The sequence below is a fragment of the Limanda limanda genome, chromosome 2 (genome assembly GCF_963576545.1).
Source record: "Limanda limanda chromosome 2, fLimLim1.1, whole genome shotgun sequence".
Taxonomy (NCBI): domain Eukaryota; kingdom Metazoa; phylum Chordata; class Actinopteri; order Pleuronectiformes; family Pleuronectidae; genus Limanda; species Limanda limanda.
The window spans coordinates 22,338,507-22,354,911 of record NC_083637.1 but is presented as its reverse complement, the minus strand read 5'-3'; the positions used below and the strand labels follow the sequence as shown (position 1 = coordinate 22,354,911).

General features: G+C 40.1%; 3 protein-coding genes across 4 annotated transcripts; all 3 read left to right on the top strand.

Moving 5' to 3' along the window:
- The first annotated feature begins 2,407 nt into the window (after positions 1 to 2,407).
- Positions 2,408 to 4,939, top strand: LOC132996419 (CMRF35-like molecule 5). Of its 2 annotated transcripts, none has more exons than XM_061066716.1 (5): positions 2,408 to 3,125; positions 3,611 to 3,745; positions 4,430 to 4,525; positions 4,611 to 4,642; positions 4,746 to 4,939. In XM_061066716.1, exons 1-5 carry the CDS (start codon positions 2,894 to 2,896, stop codon positions 4,893 to 4,895), a joined length of 645 nt encoding a protein of 214 aa, XP_060922699.1. In that variant the 5' UTR covers positions 2,408 to 2,893; the 3' UTR covers positions 4,896 to 4,939. The 2 variants fall into 2 exon arrangements, with proteins under 2 accessions (XP_060922699.1, XP_060922698.1); XM_061066715.1 differs by having other exon boundaries at positions 4,608 to 4,642.
- A 3,018-nt stretch (positions 4,940 to 7,957) lies between these two features.
- LOC132996195 (CMRF35-like molecule 8) lies at positions 7,958 to 10,899 on the top strand. The gene is made up of 6 exons (XM_061066526.1): positions 7,958 to 8,060; positions 8,150 to 8,473; positions 9,161 to 9,193; positions 9,316 to 9,357; positions 9,539 to 9,666; positions 10,089 to 10,899. The coding sequence occupies exons 1-6, from the start codon at positions 7,994 to 7,996 to the stop codon at positions 10,383 to 10,385; spliced, it is 891 nt and encodes a 296-aa protein (XP_060922509.1). The 5' UTR covers positions 7,958 to 7,993; the 3' UTR covers positions 10,386 to 10,899.
- A 411-nt stretch (positions 10,900 to 11,310) lies between these two features.
- On the top strand, positions 11,311 to 13,906 carry LOC133015385 (uncharacterized). Its single transcript, XM_061082573.1, has 6 exons — positions 11,311 to 11,374; positions 11,922 to 12,224; positions 12,465 to 12,605; positions 12,692 to 12,733; positions 12,831 to 12,919; positions 13,293 to 13,906. The coding sequence occupies exons 1-6, from the start codon at positions 11,329 to 11,331 to the stop codon at positions 13,536 to 13,538; spliced, it is 867 nt and encodes a 288-aa protein (XP_060938556.1). The 5' UTR covers positions 11,311 to 11,328; the 3' UTR covers positions 13,539 to 13,906.
- Positions 13,907 to 16,405: the final 2,499 nt, after the last annotated feature.

Here is a 16,405-nt window from a genome sequence, read left to right as displayed (position 1 = left end):
CTACTGTTTCCCTTTTATTGGAAATTCCATACTCTTTGAAGATAAAAACATTTCTCATGTCAAATGTTTAAACACCGGATACAGATAAGTTTGATGCTCTGACTCAGTTAACTTCTATCTCAATATAATTGTCACAAAAGTGCACTGAATTTTTTTTTCAATACACATATTGTCCTACTTGCTAAGAGTTAGCTGAGAGGGTCGACCACAATGTCCACCCGCAGCACATGAAGGACAATTGACACGTTATGCACAATTTGGGTCAGAAAAAAAAAGTTTTGAAAGGGGAGGGGAAAAATGACATCAAACTGAAACGCCCGTCACTAAACGGGAGGTGGTCTACAACATTTAACAGCCAGTCTTGAGATCCTTCCTCGGGCATCTTAACTCCCAATCACACTATGACTCATGTGACCCAATCGACTCATATGATGCAAACAACCCCATAAGAGGTTAAAATACCTGGGTCTCTCTGCAGATCGGCTAGAACGCTAGATTGAGGTGGAACTTCTTTAACAAGTCAAGTGGAGAGTGATAAGAGCTGCTTGCCACAGTGATTTTACTTCAGTCCCATAGGAGTAAAGTTTGCATCTGACTGGTAAGGTGGTGTTTAAGCCAATAACCAGTCATACAGGATGAAAGTAGAATGTAGATTTCATGGAATACTGAGCTCGAACTTGAATTTGTTCAATGAAAAAAATGTCTTTAGAAATAACAGTTTTTTGCTGAAGTGTGGTTGGACTGGTGAGCTTGCTTTATGAGACAGCCCTTAGGTTGTCCTCTGACACCCATGACACAGTCAGCAGACTGTTTGTTGAGTCTGATGCCCTGCAGCCTCATGTACTAAATGAGCAGCGGCACACAGAGCCAGCTGCAACAGCCGGAACTATATAGATAAATACCAAAGATTTAATACTCTATCCCAGTCCAAAGCTGGTTCTTCAGAGCAGAGCAGAGCAGAGGAGAGGAGAGAGAGAGAGAGAGATAGAAGGCCGGTGAAACGGAAAAATACTGAATGTTGTCTGTTATAAAAAAAAAAAGCAGCTTAACAGGCATGCTAAAACTGAATCCGGCCCCTTTACTAATCACACAAGCTGAGGACGACTGAGGGGCTGCAACTCTTTACTGCAGTTTTCCCGATCCCTGAGGCGCTCCTGTTTTATGGCACGGAATCCGATGACAAATTCGAAGCAGGCTGCTTCAATTTACTGATACTGCTGGACTGAATTTAACTTTTTACTCTGTTAATTTTTAACCTGGATAGAGAATGAAGATTCTTCATGTCGCTGTGTTTTGTTACTTCTCAGGTGAGTTTTCATGCAACTCGCCATACAAAACTAAACCTTCAAACATGCAATGCTCATAGAGTTATTGCTGAGCAAGTTTACAAATGTGTGGATTTTTCACCAATGATATTCAGAAAAAACGTGTCTTGTGTTCCCACTAGAGAAGCTTTAAAATTGTGCTGATTGTCTTACACAATTCCTGAAATTGTGTAATCATACAGAACCTGCAGTTAATTGAATTATGACATTTTATTGACCGAAAAATAACACATAAGGTAAAAGATATTATAGTTTGAGACTGAATTGACTCAAAAAACATATAGGGACATGTTTATGGGAGTCTTCACTTACATATGGGTCATTGAACATACGTTAGATAATGTAAAATAACAGTAAAAACAACAGTTAAATCAAAGTAAAACAAAATGAACCATGAAAAGTTAGATTTTTGTGTGAAGCAATGAACTTCCCATGTTCCATCCATCATTTAAAGCAACTGTTATTCATATTTTATAATTTAAAATGACAATGTGAAAACAATGAGAGAGGAGCTGCTGTGCTGATAAACCTATAGATATATCCCCCTGCACTTTCCTTGATTTTAGAAAGTTTTGATTTAGTTTCAGCTAATTTTTTCGTTGCCGTCCAACCAACAGTTTCAATGTTTTGGTTCGCTCTCAATGTTCTTAAATTTTCACTTAAATATTAAACTAACATCCATCAAATGGCCAGACAAATAACTGCAAATGAATGATGCATATATATATATATATATATATATATAATAAAACTGGTGGCAGACAAGACAGACATGCTGCAAATTATAGTTTTAAATGAGAAAAATGTAGCATTGATTCTAAACATTTCATTGTTTTTGGAAACAACATGTTTAATAACATCATTCAGACAGTGACACTTGAAGGTCAACACCACTCAGACGTTAAGAAGCTACAGTCAGTTACCAATTAGCTTAGCATAGCTTCGCTTATAGAAATGCATGTATCAGGGGCAAGCTATTAGTTTTCTGTTTTTATTAATTATGAATGTGCTTAAAGACGATGCTAAGTACATTTTTCTAGCTTGCTCCCCTTGTTTCTAGTCATTATGGAAAGCTAAGCTAACCCGCTGCTACCCGGTACCTGTACGTTTAACAAAGACTTTGTTCAGGAACCATTAATGTAAAAGAAGATGAGCAGATTCAAACAGCTTATGACGCTGAGGTCCATAACTGATGGTGTGTCCCTAACGTCTGCTGGAGATCCTTGAGATGTGGCTGGCAAATTATCATCAATGTAGTGTGGAAGCCCTTCAAACATATGAGGGTTCTTAATATGAAATATAGAGATATATATTGTGAGCTGTAGGTTATGTTGTCATCACCACTCAGACACTGTGAAGCAACTAACTTCCAAGCAGTGGCATATATTGTAGTGTGTGTTTGATTATTTACAAACAATCACCAACTCTTTAACCGGGTACTTTCTTCTTCTACAGTAGCATGGGTGAAGACCTCTCCAGTGCTTGAAGTCAGGAGCCATGTTGGAGGAGAGGTCTCCATCCACTGCTCTGTCGGCTGGAGCAGAGGCAATGGCTCCAAACTCGACAGCATGTACTTCTGCAGAGGAGTCTGCTCCGTGGAAAACATTCTCATTCAATCGAAGGGCAAGAGGTCGGCCGTCACATGGCGGGGGAGATACAGCATGGAGGTCAACAGCGGATATGGGGTCTTTAATGTGACCATAAAGGATCTGAAGAGGGCGGACGCCGGCCGATACCGCTGCGGTGTGGAGAATAGCGTTGAGGTGTTGCACCAGGAGGTCAATCTAATAGTACTAGATGGTGAGTCTGTTTGTTCCATGTGTGAAATATCAGGGAGTTTATGAGGAAGTGTCACAACAAATCCTTCATTCATGAGTAGATATTTTCCAAAAAAGGTCAATGTGTCAGTCGGAGGTTAGTGTGAGAATATTTTTGGTTACGTTTTCTGAACCGAAGGATTGTTAAACCAGGGATGCTCCTCGTCTTCTAGACACTATGCTTACTGTCATGTAGGCTCAAATAAACCACATAAAATGATTATATACACTATCCTCATCAATGATCAATGTCTTTAATTTTTTGACAATAAACCTTTGAGATTTTAAACACACTGAGCCCAACAGGGTGTCATTGTCTACTTGTTTTGCTTCAAAAGTTTGAAATGATTATATTTACTTATAATATATGACTTGTGACGCTTCTTCAGTCTTTCTAAGGCAGTCACAATGTCACATGAGCTCTCACACAGGCACAAACAATATCCTCTGCCCCACTCTCTCTCAAAGCTTCCACTGTTCCTCCTGCATCTCCTGGATCTCTGCCCAGTGGCAGCTTTCAATCCACCGCTGAGCCGTCACCCGCAGCGCTAACGCTTCCCACCACAGAGAAGACAAACAAGCAGGCCACCATCAACCTCACAGGTACTCCAAGGTCACCGTCTGCAGCTGTACGCTTCTATACTAAGCTTCCAGACTACAAGTAAAAAAACATTTGACATATTTCAACCTAATGTAATCATAGTAATTTGATCAAAAACGCAACCCCCTCTCCACCCTAATTTAGCCCCCCCTCCCAGAAATGTATTTATTTTATTTCTCGTGAATTTGATCTTCAGTGTGCATGTAAGTTTGACACGAGGAGGCCTTTTTAAAACTTGTAAAATGTTCGTCATCACACCACCACCCAGACTAATGCTGGTTGTTGCGAATTAGATCCTTAATCAATCTGTGAAAACCTGTTATTGACAGAACAGAAACAACATGTGTAATGATGTAAGGATGGCCACCACTGACATTTGTCTGACGGTTAGTTGTATTAAAAATAATTCATAGGTTTAGAATTTTAGCTAGGCAGTCGAGTTTTGCAATCAAAAACACAAGAAGAAATATACATCGCTACATTACAAACTGAATTACAACACGTCATTCTAACACCCGGAACACAGAGAGTGTTACAAAAATGTATTTTACCTTTTCCCCAACAAAAATGTGCCTTTGGATGATAGATATGATACATTGTGTAAATTTGAATTAATAATTGTTAATACTATTTTCTTTGGAGGCCCTGTTTTTGAAAAGATGCATGTCTGCCTCTGATATTTGCAGACACCACAGTGGTCATCATTATCTCGGTGAGCCTGGCTCTCCTGGTTTGTGCCCTCATCCCTCTTGTATTCTACGGACACTGGAGGAGTAATGCGGGTGAGAGGACACAAACACACACACACACACACAAACACTCACATGCTACCAAGATGCTAATGAATCTAATTATTTGTGTCAGAAGGTCCGAGCAGACTTGAAGCAAACAAGGGGGAGGTGAGCGACCACTCTGTTATTCACCATGTTTATTTCTATTAGGTGTGAAGCTCTAGTAATTATTTAAATCCTTATCTTCATGGTGATTTCGATTTCTTCACAGGCCGACTACTGTGAGGAAAATGCAGACGGTGCCTTCACTCAGGGGATGGTGAAGCTGCAGTCTCTACAGCCCGATCCAGAGTCCAGTGCTCAGGATGCCTCTCAGTATGCTGCCGTCTATCAGGCACTGGATCCTAAAACTGATGACTGAGCCGGTTCATTTTGTTTCTGAGCCGATGCCTCGCCACACTTTTTCCTCTGTGTTTTATCAAATAAAGTTCAAAAATTTGAATAGATTTCTGTGGGGGTGCGAATTCTTGACAGGTATGTGATGCATAACATTGTGCATTAGTAAGGGGTTAATTCTCTGTGGTTTATTGCAATTTGTACAGTGATAATAATCAGGGACATCTCTGCTGTCCTGTACATCTTCTAGAATGAGATTAAAGGGTTATCTACTCACCACTATGCCGATCGAGGGAGCTGGATGAAGTGTTAGAGACCACAAATCACTTCTGGAGTCTCAGAAGCAATGGTGACTTAAACTACAGACATAATAAAAAAAACTAAAAACACAACATGCCTCCATACTGCTCGTGTGGTGTCATCCAAGTGTCCGCAAGCCCCGACATTCAAATTCGACTCGAAACCAGGTAATTTGACAGCAGGAGAATGGACTTGTAGACTGTGTGTGTTCCGCCACTGGACCCCAATGGCACAGAGCAGACCAGAGGCTTTTGTTTGTGTCACTCTGATGTGAACTTACATAGGTGACCAGCTACGACATAATGTACAGTGCTACACTGTTCCCACACCATATCTACACTGCAGTTGCAGATTAATGCAGAGGTATAAACTGGCCTTTTGTTGCATTAATACCTGCAAGGGATGCTAAACATTAGTTTCAAGACTCTGTCACACTTCCCTCTCACAACCACTTCCTGATACACAAATACACAAACTGACCCATCGCATACCACAACCAAAATTGCATACAGTTGCTTACAATTTTTGTTTTTCACAAGGTCAATAAGACCATAAATCTGCACTACTGTCATTTTTACTACATTGCTCTGATGTTTAATTGTACACACCAGGTTTATATCTTTTACTGTGTTTTAATATTTAATATATTTAATATTTTTTACTTTGATATTTATTTAACTGTTAACTGTATTCATAGTGGAAGGCAAAGAAATAATTTCATTCTGATAAATGCTTTGAACTTTGAACTTGAAGTTTAATAGTTTTATGACCATGCAAAATACAGAGGGGCATGATCTCACATTTTTAAAACACTTGTTTGTCACCTATTTAGTCTTGCTCAGCCCTTCCTCTTTTTGCTGTAAATGCACCAACCTGAGCAGTAGCAAACTTTCAAGACCATGAATGTAAAAACAGTGCACAGAGATGGAAAAGAAAAAGAACAGATAGGTTAAAGAAGATCATATTTATCAGGTCACGCAATAAGTGGGCCATACAAAAACGTGACAGCAATGAAACTAAGTGTGGGCTTGCATGACAAGCACTTGTCCTCACACTTGATCCTTTTTCCAAGTATCTCTTCTCTTCCGCCTGCAGCTCTCGTCATTCGCCCTTTCACAGTCACACAGGAAGAAGGCAGCATACAGTCGAAGATGTTATCTCATATGCACAAAATGGTTCAGTGTTAGAGAGGAAACATTAACCATTGTGCAGACTTTTAAATTGACAAAAGAAACACTTCAGAGGAAGAAAAACATTGCATCAATCAGAATGAAGACAGTTTCTCTCCTCTTTTGCCTTTTATATGCTAAGTATCTTCCTAAAAATGAACATATTCATGTACTGAAACATTTGAAATTGCGTTAACTCTTGTCACACAATACATTTTTGGCAGCTTGAGCTATTTTTAAGAGGTTACACACAATATAGGTTTAATTTAATCATTATTATTAATTTGTATGTGCAATAAGTTGAGGTTACAGTAACCTAAACCATTGTTTTTTTGGCTTGTGTTTGGTTAGGGCCTCTTGTTTCATTACGCATATACATTTCCAATAAACCGAAGGGTGGACTAAACTATTACACACACACAGGAGCGGCCTAAATTTCCTCACTTTCCCAAAAGTGCTCACTATGTAGGTTGTAGGTCTATTTCTGTACAGGTACAAACAAACACAAAAGTTAACTACACAGAATAAATCAGTTAAATCTAACTTCAATGAAATGCTGCGTAATGCTTTAATGCATCAGTATTGACAATCTACTTATATTGTACATAATAATTATTATTGGGCATATGTGTAGCTGATGGTACATTTCCAAATCAACACAATTCACATCTGCAATGTACACCACCGAGCTTACAAAGCAGAAAAAAGGTGATGAGAAAATATTATTATTAATGTTAGTATTACATAATTAATAACAGAATTTGAATGAAATAATACTGGGTCATGTCTTACAGACTCTAACTTCACTCATGCAGGAGAACAAAACACCGGTTTAGGTGAATTTCTATCTGATCATTTGATGTAAGTTTTGATGTACACTCTTAATGTCAATGCGGAAGTGATTTCATTGCTGGGAAATGGATCCCAGCAATGAAACCCTGTTTAAATAGGGTAATGAAAGAAGAGACAAGAAGTGATGAAATGAACAAAGCTTCCTGATCCAGTCCTCTACAGCAGACACGTGTTATCTTATCAGATTCCTATTAAATCAAGATCCAATCAGTGGAATGTTAATCTGTTTTTCTACAGATCAGATATTATTAATGCACTTTAAGAGAAACAATGACAGTTACATCTTTATAAAAAAGTATATTTTGTTGTGCACATGGGTAATTTTAGTGACCGGTGTCAATTGAGTACATCTTTCATAAATTTCTAGATTTTCTATGTTTATTATCAGCAGGTCAGTGGTAAAATACGTTGAACTGGTACGTTCTGAAAAAAATCCTTTGGCTTTTGTTGATCCTTGTGATCCTCTGAGCCACAGCTGAAGCTGCTGTGGCTCAGAAGGTAGAGCGTGTCGTCCACTAACCACAAAGGCTAGTGGTTTGATCCCAGTCTCACCCATTCCTGGTACCCAAGTGTGCAATGCGGCTGAATCCAGGATGTGCTGGTGTAGGATAGAGTTTATGAGGACACACAGAGGTTGGGTTTTGAGTCACACGAGTTACAATCAGTTCATCATTTCACTTTCATAAGTTGAGTGGGATGTGTGGACAGGTTTGTAAAAGAGGAAAGAGGCATGAAAAGCATCTGACTGAACACAACAGCAGCAGAGAGTGTGACAGTGTGAGCTGAAGGTAAACTGGGAGTGATGGGAGCGGCCGGGATCTCATGGAGAACAACTATGACCGTCATCATCACAGCATCACAAATCCCAGGTAAGCTGATTCCTCTATGCACTAGGACTTTTTAAGCTGCTGTGACCAAAAGAAACCCTCAAACCTAACAGAGTTCATCATTGTGACAGCTCTGATCAGTGTCAGAACCACAGCTGTGACCGGTGTGGAGGGTCAGAGGTTCAGCTTCACATGTGAATACCCACAGAGCAGGCAGAGCAACCCCAAGTACCTCTGCCGTGTGGACGACAATGAAACTCACCTGATACGCACAGAGAGACACAACCAGTGGGAGACCAAAGGACGCTTCTCCCTGTACGACAACACCACTGCAGCCTTCCTCCTGGTCCAAGTGGACAGACTGGTCCCAGAGGACGGTGGGACATACTGGTGCGGGGTGGACGTCAGCTTACAACCGGATTATATATGTGTCATACACCTGAAAGTCTCTCGAGGTAAAGTCACGTGTAGATAGATAGATAGATAGATAGATAGATAGATAGATAGATAGATAGATAGATAGATAGATAGATAGATAGATAGATAGATAGATAGATAGATAGATAGATAGATAGATAGATAGATAGATAGATAGATAGATAGATAGATAGATAGATAGATAGATAGATAGATAGATAGATAGATAGATAGATAGATAGATAGATAGATAGATAGATATAGATAGATAGATAGATAGATAGATAGATAGATAGATAGATAGATAGATAGATAGATAGATAGATAGATAGATAGATAGATAGATAGATAGATAGATAGATAGATAGATAGATAGATAGATAGATAGATAGATAGATAGATAGATAGATAGATAGATAGATAGATAGATAGATAGATAGATAGATAGATAGATAGATAGATAGATAGATAGATAGATAGATAGATAGATAGATAGATAGATAGATAGATAGATAGATAGATAGATAGATGCAACTTGCAGGGTATAAATGTGAGGCCATTCAGACTGTAAATTAGAACTAAGTCAGGGCCATGTTCCTCTTTTTGAACTTTCTATTCCTGTTAAAATTAGAGTTTTTGAAGCTTGTTTGTTTCAGGTTATCACAACAGCACAAGTTGTAAGTTTCTGTGAACTAACTCCTATTTTTAACGACCTTTTTATGCAGCAGCAAAGCCTCCAAAAACTCGGACTCATCACAGTGAGTAATATCTGAGCAGCACATCTCCATGTGTATCTCTAATGTATTTGTTTGTGTATAAATACAAATCATAAATAATTACAAAAATAAAATATACTTTATCTTGTCCTTGCAAATCTTAGTAAATGAAGTATCCACAACACCCACAGACGTCAAAGTGGACAGTGAGTGATTTATATTTGTGTGTGTGTGTGTGTGTGTGTGCGTGTGTGCGTGTGTGCGTGTGTGTGTGTGTGTGTGTGTGTGTGTGTGTGTGTGTGTGTGTGCCTTTTGCATTTATACTATTCATATCTAATGTTTGTAAATCGTCTTGGAGGTAATTGTACTTGTTTTTCTTTCCTGCAGAGCTCAACATTTCCCTGCTTCTGACTGCAGTGATGTGTGTGGCAGCCATACTGTTTGTGTGTCTGTTCACACTGTGTCTCCTGTGCGCTGTTAAACACCAGAGATCAGGCCCACGCCAGAACAGAGAGGTCAGTCTGTGACGGAAACATCTGCAGCCATGTTAGCAGTGAGATCCAGACTGAACTACCTCTCAGGGACGGCTCTTCTCCTTCAGTCTTTGATGTTTCTCCCTGTTTTGCACGAGTTGTATGACATCATCAACACGCTGAATTCCTCAGAGAATTCCTCACTCTATTCCCACATGGGCTCAATCAGACATCACACAGACTTAGAGAAGAGGAGCTGTTCATTTGGTGCAGTCCAGTAGATTCGGTCATTTGTGTTCATATCTGTCTACACTGTGCATGTGTGAAAGTATTTTGAACGTTTTTTGCCCTGTTAAAGACAACACATTGCCTTGCAAGCAAACACACAATCTCATACAGAGAATAGTTTGATCTCTCATCCTGGACACAGATCAAGTGTCGGCGTGTTTCTGTTCCCTTCACAGCCATCAGCGGACTATGAGACAATGACATCTGGTGAGGGAACTGAACCTGAACCCCGCTGCACCTGTTCATCTTCGGACTGTGCTGCTCTCTCAGCTCCACCGCTGCCACCTCCTGAACGCTGCCCCCACTTCACGTCAGAGCACCGGGAATCCGCTGTCAGTCTCGATGAATACGCTGAAGTGGATGTACGAGGCCGAGTCTGCCGGTACCAAGATCTGGATCTCAGTCAGTTGGAGGATCATGTTTATCACACGCTCTGTGGTCACAAAGATGGACCCATGCAGATGAACTGTTGATACCACTCAGTTTATTTAGAACTTGGGTCTTGTTTCTTAAACTTTAGACATCACCTTAAATCGTCAATTATAACTTTCTGCTTTCTGAGATACTGTGGTGGAAAATTAAACTGACCAGGTGTCTCGCTGCTGTGATACTCTCTACCTGACAGGATGAAACCCTTATTTGGTGGTGTCTCACTGCTATGACCTTGACAAACAGGGTGTTTGCCCTTATTCTGTGATGTTTTCCTCCAACTGCTAAAGCACATAGACACAGATGATGATTTCATGTCTTTTTTTCATATTATGTTTTATGAAACAACTTTTTGGATAAGTACTGGCATTTTTAAACTCGCGGCCAGTTCCACTTTGTGCATCCATGCCTGTTGTGTTACCTCTGCAGAGCTTACTATTAAAAAGACTCAAAGGCAACTCCAGTCTGAGAATTTCATTATTTCAAATCTCAAGATGAATTTCCATCACAATGCCTTGGTGCTAATAGAGTATTAACAATAATATGATTTTCGGCCAAAACACAGATGTTATAAACATTTTGAATGAACCTATACTGTTCGTAAATTATAATAAATTCCAAGTTCAACAATTCAGTTGTAATGTTGTGTTTTGTTATTTCTAGATGAAAAAGTAACATTTTGCATGACACTGAGAAGGGAAATGAGATATCAGATACATTGTACCCAAATAAACCAAATTATAATAAATGACTGTGTTATTCACTGTCCTATACCAATCCCAGTGAGACAGGTGGCAGATGGGAGGGATGCTGCGTCGCTTCTCACATGTGCTCTGTGGTTTCAGAGTGAGGTTCAAACAGAGGAAGCTACTGAAACACAGGAAGTGCAAGAGCAAAGAGGAAACATATAGTTGTCATTAATTTGGGGACCGTTACAAACACGTGAAATCAGCGTTGAGATCAGAAAAGGAAAAGGGACAAAGACGTATGAGTAGCCTGGACAAGGTTTTCCTAATTCTGATTTTTGCAGGAGGTAAGTTCCCTGAGATTGACTTATTTGAGTTTGAGTTTTGTGTATTTGTTTCAGTGAACACACTCACAACCTTTCATTGTCACATTCCTTATTCTTAAAGCAACACTTTCTGTTGCCTTGCTGTTGAGTTTCAGCCTTAACTGTGAACTCTATTGGCTTTAAAGTGTTTTGACGAAGCTGGGAGGAGATTTAGAGATTTGTAGTTGCTGTTGTGAGCTGTTTAGATAACACAGTGGATTCACCTCGAAATTAGCTTTTCCTAACCACAAATACAATGTCACGGTCAAAAAGTATAAAATATATAACATATAATTCAGCTTATATTTCCAAACTTTGCTTTTTGTAAAATGCTGCATTTATGTTTCTTTAAGGGCTTCTATAAAAACTCAAATGAAAGAATGAACTGCAAAAAACTTCCACATAGGGATCTTTAATGGGGACCACTGCTTTACAGGAGTGAATCTATTGACATGAGAGTTTATAGAAAATAGTTGTTAAAGGCTGAATGGAGATGTGACTTTTGTTGCTGTCTCTGTGTCTTGTGCAGGATTCTGGAAGACTGAAGCTATATCTGTAACAGGAGAGCTGGGTGGAGACGTCACAATTACATGCTCTCACTCTTATGCAGATGGCATGGTCAAATATTTCTGCAAGGCGCATTGTAGAGATGAAGACGTCCTAATAAGAAGCAACAGATTCAGTACAGGCAGATACCGCATCAAAGATGAAAGAAACACGTTCTACGTGACCATCTCTCGTCTGACAGAGGGCGACGCAGGAACCTACTGGTGTGGAATAGATAGAGTTTTAAAGGACACGTTCCAAGAAGATGTCCTCACAGTCGTAAAGGGTGAGTTGAATCCCTGCTGTACAGGAACTGTTTTTATGACGTCGTCGTTCGTCATCACTTTATCACTTTTACCTTTATTCAATTTCCTTTTCACCAAAATTTTATCGACATTTCCCAAAAGCGTCTGTTTCAAACTGATCTTCTCTTTGTCACAACAGGAATGAAGTGAGAGGCCGTAACAGAAACGAGACAAGAGACACAATAAACATCACTCTGTCTGTTACTCTTTCTTTCTTTCAGGAAAAACCCAGGACCCTGAAGATGACTTTTCACAATCAACTAGAGGTGAAGCACTTACTACAATTGCAACACCTGCCATTTCCAAATCAATAGAACTCACATCTGGAATGGACACCACTGACCATACAAAGCAGAAAACAGGTGACGTGAAAATATTATTATAAATGTTAATATTACATAATTAATAACATAATTTGAATGAAACAATACTGGATCATGTCTTACAGACTCAAACAACACTCATGCAGGAGAACAGAACACCGGCTCAGGTGAGTTTCTATCTGATCATTTGCTGTAACTTGTGATGTACACTCTCGATGTCGATATGTGAAAAACGATTGAGACGCCTTTTTCGCCTTTGGCCAGACATCGTGCTGTATGCTACTGTTGGGAGCGTTGCCACGCTCAGTGTGTCACTGCTGCTGGCAACGAGGTTCAGGAAACGCAGAGACGAGGTCAGTGCAGAGGAAGGAGAGGTATGAGACCGAGAGTTGATAACACGTCAGTCTCCTCAAGGCCGAACAACCTTCTCCTTATATAGACGCACGATGATAATGGTGACAGGAAATCAAACTAAGCAGAAAACGATAGGTTCTTTTCATAGTTTCAGAGGTCAACATATGTGGAGGGGTTTTACAAAGTCACTCTCACCACATGGTTCTCTGTGTTTAATGCATAGAGTAGGAAATACACGTATTCATTATCTTAAAGAGATTTAGACAGGGAGATAGTCACCTGTCTTATTTCTCTCTATTTTCTTTACATTCAGGACTGTGCAAAATCAAACACACAATGACCTGCAGATTTTTCTATTTTCTCTTTCCACAGATCGACAGTGAGAACGATGACATTGCAAAAGAAGTGCGGTCAAAGATAAGATTATCTGATAAGAAGTCTGGTGCTCACCGACCAAATCAGGATGCTTCAACGTCTGTGTACACAGAGGTCGAATATAGCCACCTCATATCAGTGAAAACATCTGCTGCTCCAGAGGTGCTACAGAGTCAAGATATTCAGCATCAAATGTCTTCAGCACCACCTCAGAGCTCTGCAGCATATGTATATCACCCATGATATCAGAAAGAGCAGGTGATGGGTGTCTCTGAAAACACAGAGATGCACCTGCAGCACCGAGGAATGATCTGATCAAAGTGACAGACAGCAGTTTGAGCACTGTGTCAGTTGTTTACTACAGAACCTGCAGTGATTCCACTGAATCTAAGCCCTGCTCTCTTTGGTTTGGCTTGAATTTGTCTGAATAAACTGAGTTCATCTCAGAGATGTGAGTCTTGTGTGTTGTTATGGAGTTTTTATGCGGTTTAACTGCACAACTCACTCTGCCTCTGCACATGTACAACTACATGGTCTGTGTGTTGTGTTGACAGTATGTAATACGGCTTAACTCACTGTTTTTGCTCACTGCTTATTTGGTTGTGTTGTTATTTTCTATATCATGCTCTTCATATATGTGTGATGACATCTGTGCATGAAAACAAATTAATAAATTGATCAATTAAAAAAATACAATAAACTATAATTGAGCCTGCATGTTTGGCTGATACGTACATGTTAAAAGTTCAGACTTTAGTGATTCCAAGCTGTCAAATGAATAAAGACACCAAATAAGAATTTCACATTTCCACATGACAATGAAACCTATTGTGTTGTGTTTAAAATGGGAAAGTGATATCTAGAAGAGAGGTGTGAAATGGATCCCAGCGATGAAACCCCGTTTAAATACGGTAATGAAAGACGAGACAAGAAGTGATGAAATGAACAAAGCTTCCTGATCCAGTCCTCTACAGCAGACACGTGTTATATTATCAGATTCCTATTAAATCAAGATCCAATCGGTGGAATGTAAATCTGAAGGTAAACTGGGAGTGATGGGAGCAGCCGGGATCTCATGGAGAACAACTATGACCGTCATCATCACAGCATCACAAATCCCAGGTAAGCTGATTCCTCGATGCATTAGGACTTTTTAAGCTGCTGTGACCAAGAGAAACCTTCAGACCTAACAGAGTTCATCATTGTGACAGCTCTGATCAGTGTCAGAACCACAGCTGTGACCGGTGTGGAGGGTCAGAGGTTCAGCTTCACATGTGAATACCCACAGAGCTGGCAGAGAAACGCCAAGTACCTCTGCCGTGTGGACAACAATGAAACTCACCTGATACGCACAGAGAGACACAACCAGTGGGAAACAAACGGACGCTTCTCCCTGTACGACAACACCACTGCAGCCTTCCTCCTGGTCCAAGTGGACAGACTGGTCCCAGAGGACGGTGGGACATACTGGTGCGGGGTGGACGTCAGCTTACAACCGGATCATATCAGTGTCACTCACCTGAAAGTCTGGATTCGGTCATTTGTGTTCATATCTGTCTACACTGTGCATGTGTGAAAGTATTTTTAATGGTTTTTGCCCTGTTAAAGACAACACATTGCCTTGCAAGCAAACACACAATCTCATACAGAGAATAGTTTGATCTCTCATCCTGGACACAGATCAAGTGTCGGCGTGTTTCTGTTCCCTTCACAGACATCAGCGGACTATGAGACAATGACGCCTGGTGAGGGAACTGAACCTGAACCCCGCTGCACCTGTTCATCTTCGGACTGTGCTGCTCTCTCAGCTCCACCGCTGCCACCTCCTGACCTCTGCCCCCACTTCACGTCAGAGCACCGGGAATCCGCTGTCAGTCTCGATGAATATGCTGAAGTGGATGTACGAGGCCACGTCAACCAGTACCAACATCTGGATCTCAGCCGGTTGGAGGATCATGTTTATCACACGCTCTGTGGTCACAAAGATGGACCCATGCAGATGAACTGTTGATACCACTCAGTTTATTTAGAACTTGGGTCTTGTTTTCTAAAACTTTAGACATCACCTTAAATCGTCAATTATAACTTTCTGATTTCTGAAATACTGTGGTAGAAAATTAAACTGACCAGGTGTCTCACTGCCGTGATACTCTCTACCTGACAGGATGAAACCCTTATTTGGTGGTGTCTCACTGCTATGACCTTGACAAACAGGGTGTTTGCCCTTATTCTGTGATGTTTTCCTCCAACTGCTACAGCAGATAGACACAGATGATGATTTCATGTCTTTTTTTCACACTATGTTTTATGAAACACATTTTTGTATAAGTTCTGGCTTTTTTGAACTTGCGGCCAGTTCCACTTTGAGCACACATGCTTGTTGTGTTACCTCTGCAGAGCTTACTATTAAAAAGACTCAAAGGCAACTCCAGTGTGAGAATTTCATTATTTCAAATCTCAAGATTAATTTCCATCACAGTACCTTGGAGTATTAATGATAATAATATGATTTATGGCCGAAACACAGATATTTTATACCTTTTGAATGAACCTAAACTGTTCATAAACTATAAAAATTCCAAGTTCAACAATTCAGGAGTTGTAATGTTGTATTTTGTTATTTCCAGTTGAAAAAGTCTAATTTTGCGTGACAGAGAGAAGGGAAATGACATATTAGATACATTGTACCCAAATAAACCACATTATAATATATGAAGGTGTTATTCACTGTCCTATAACATTCCCAGTGTGACAGGTTGCAGCTGGGAGGGATGCTGCGTCGCTTCTCACATGTTCTAAGTGGTTTCAGAGTGAGGTTAAAATAGAGGAAGCTACTAAAGAGCAGGTGATGGGTGTCTCTGAAAACACAGAGATGCACCTGCAGCACCGAGGAATGATCTGATCAAAGTGACAGACAGCAGTTTGAGCACTGTGTCAGTTGTTTACTACAGAACCTGCAGTGATTCCACTGAATCTAAGCCCTGCTCTCTTTGGTTTGGCTTGAATTTGTCTGAATAAACTGAGTTCATCTCAGAGATGTGAGTCTTGTGTGTTGTTATGGAGTTTTTATGCGGCTCAACTGCACGACTCACTCTGCCTCTGCACATGTA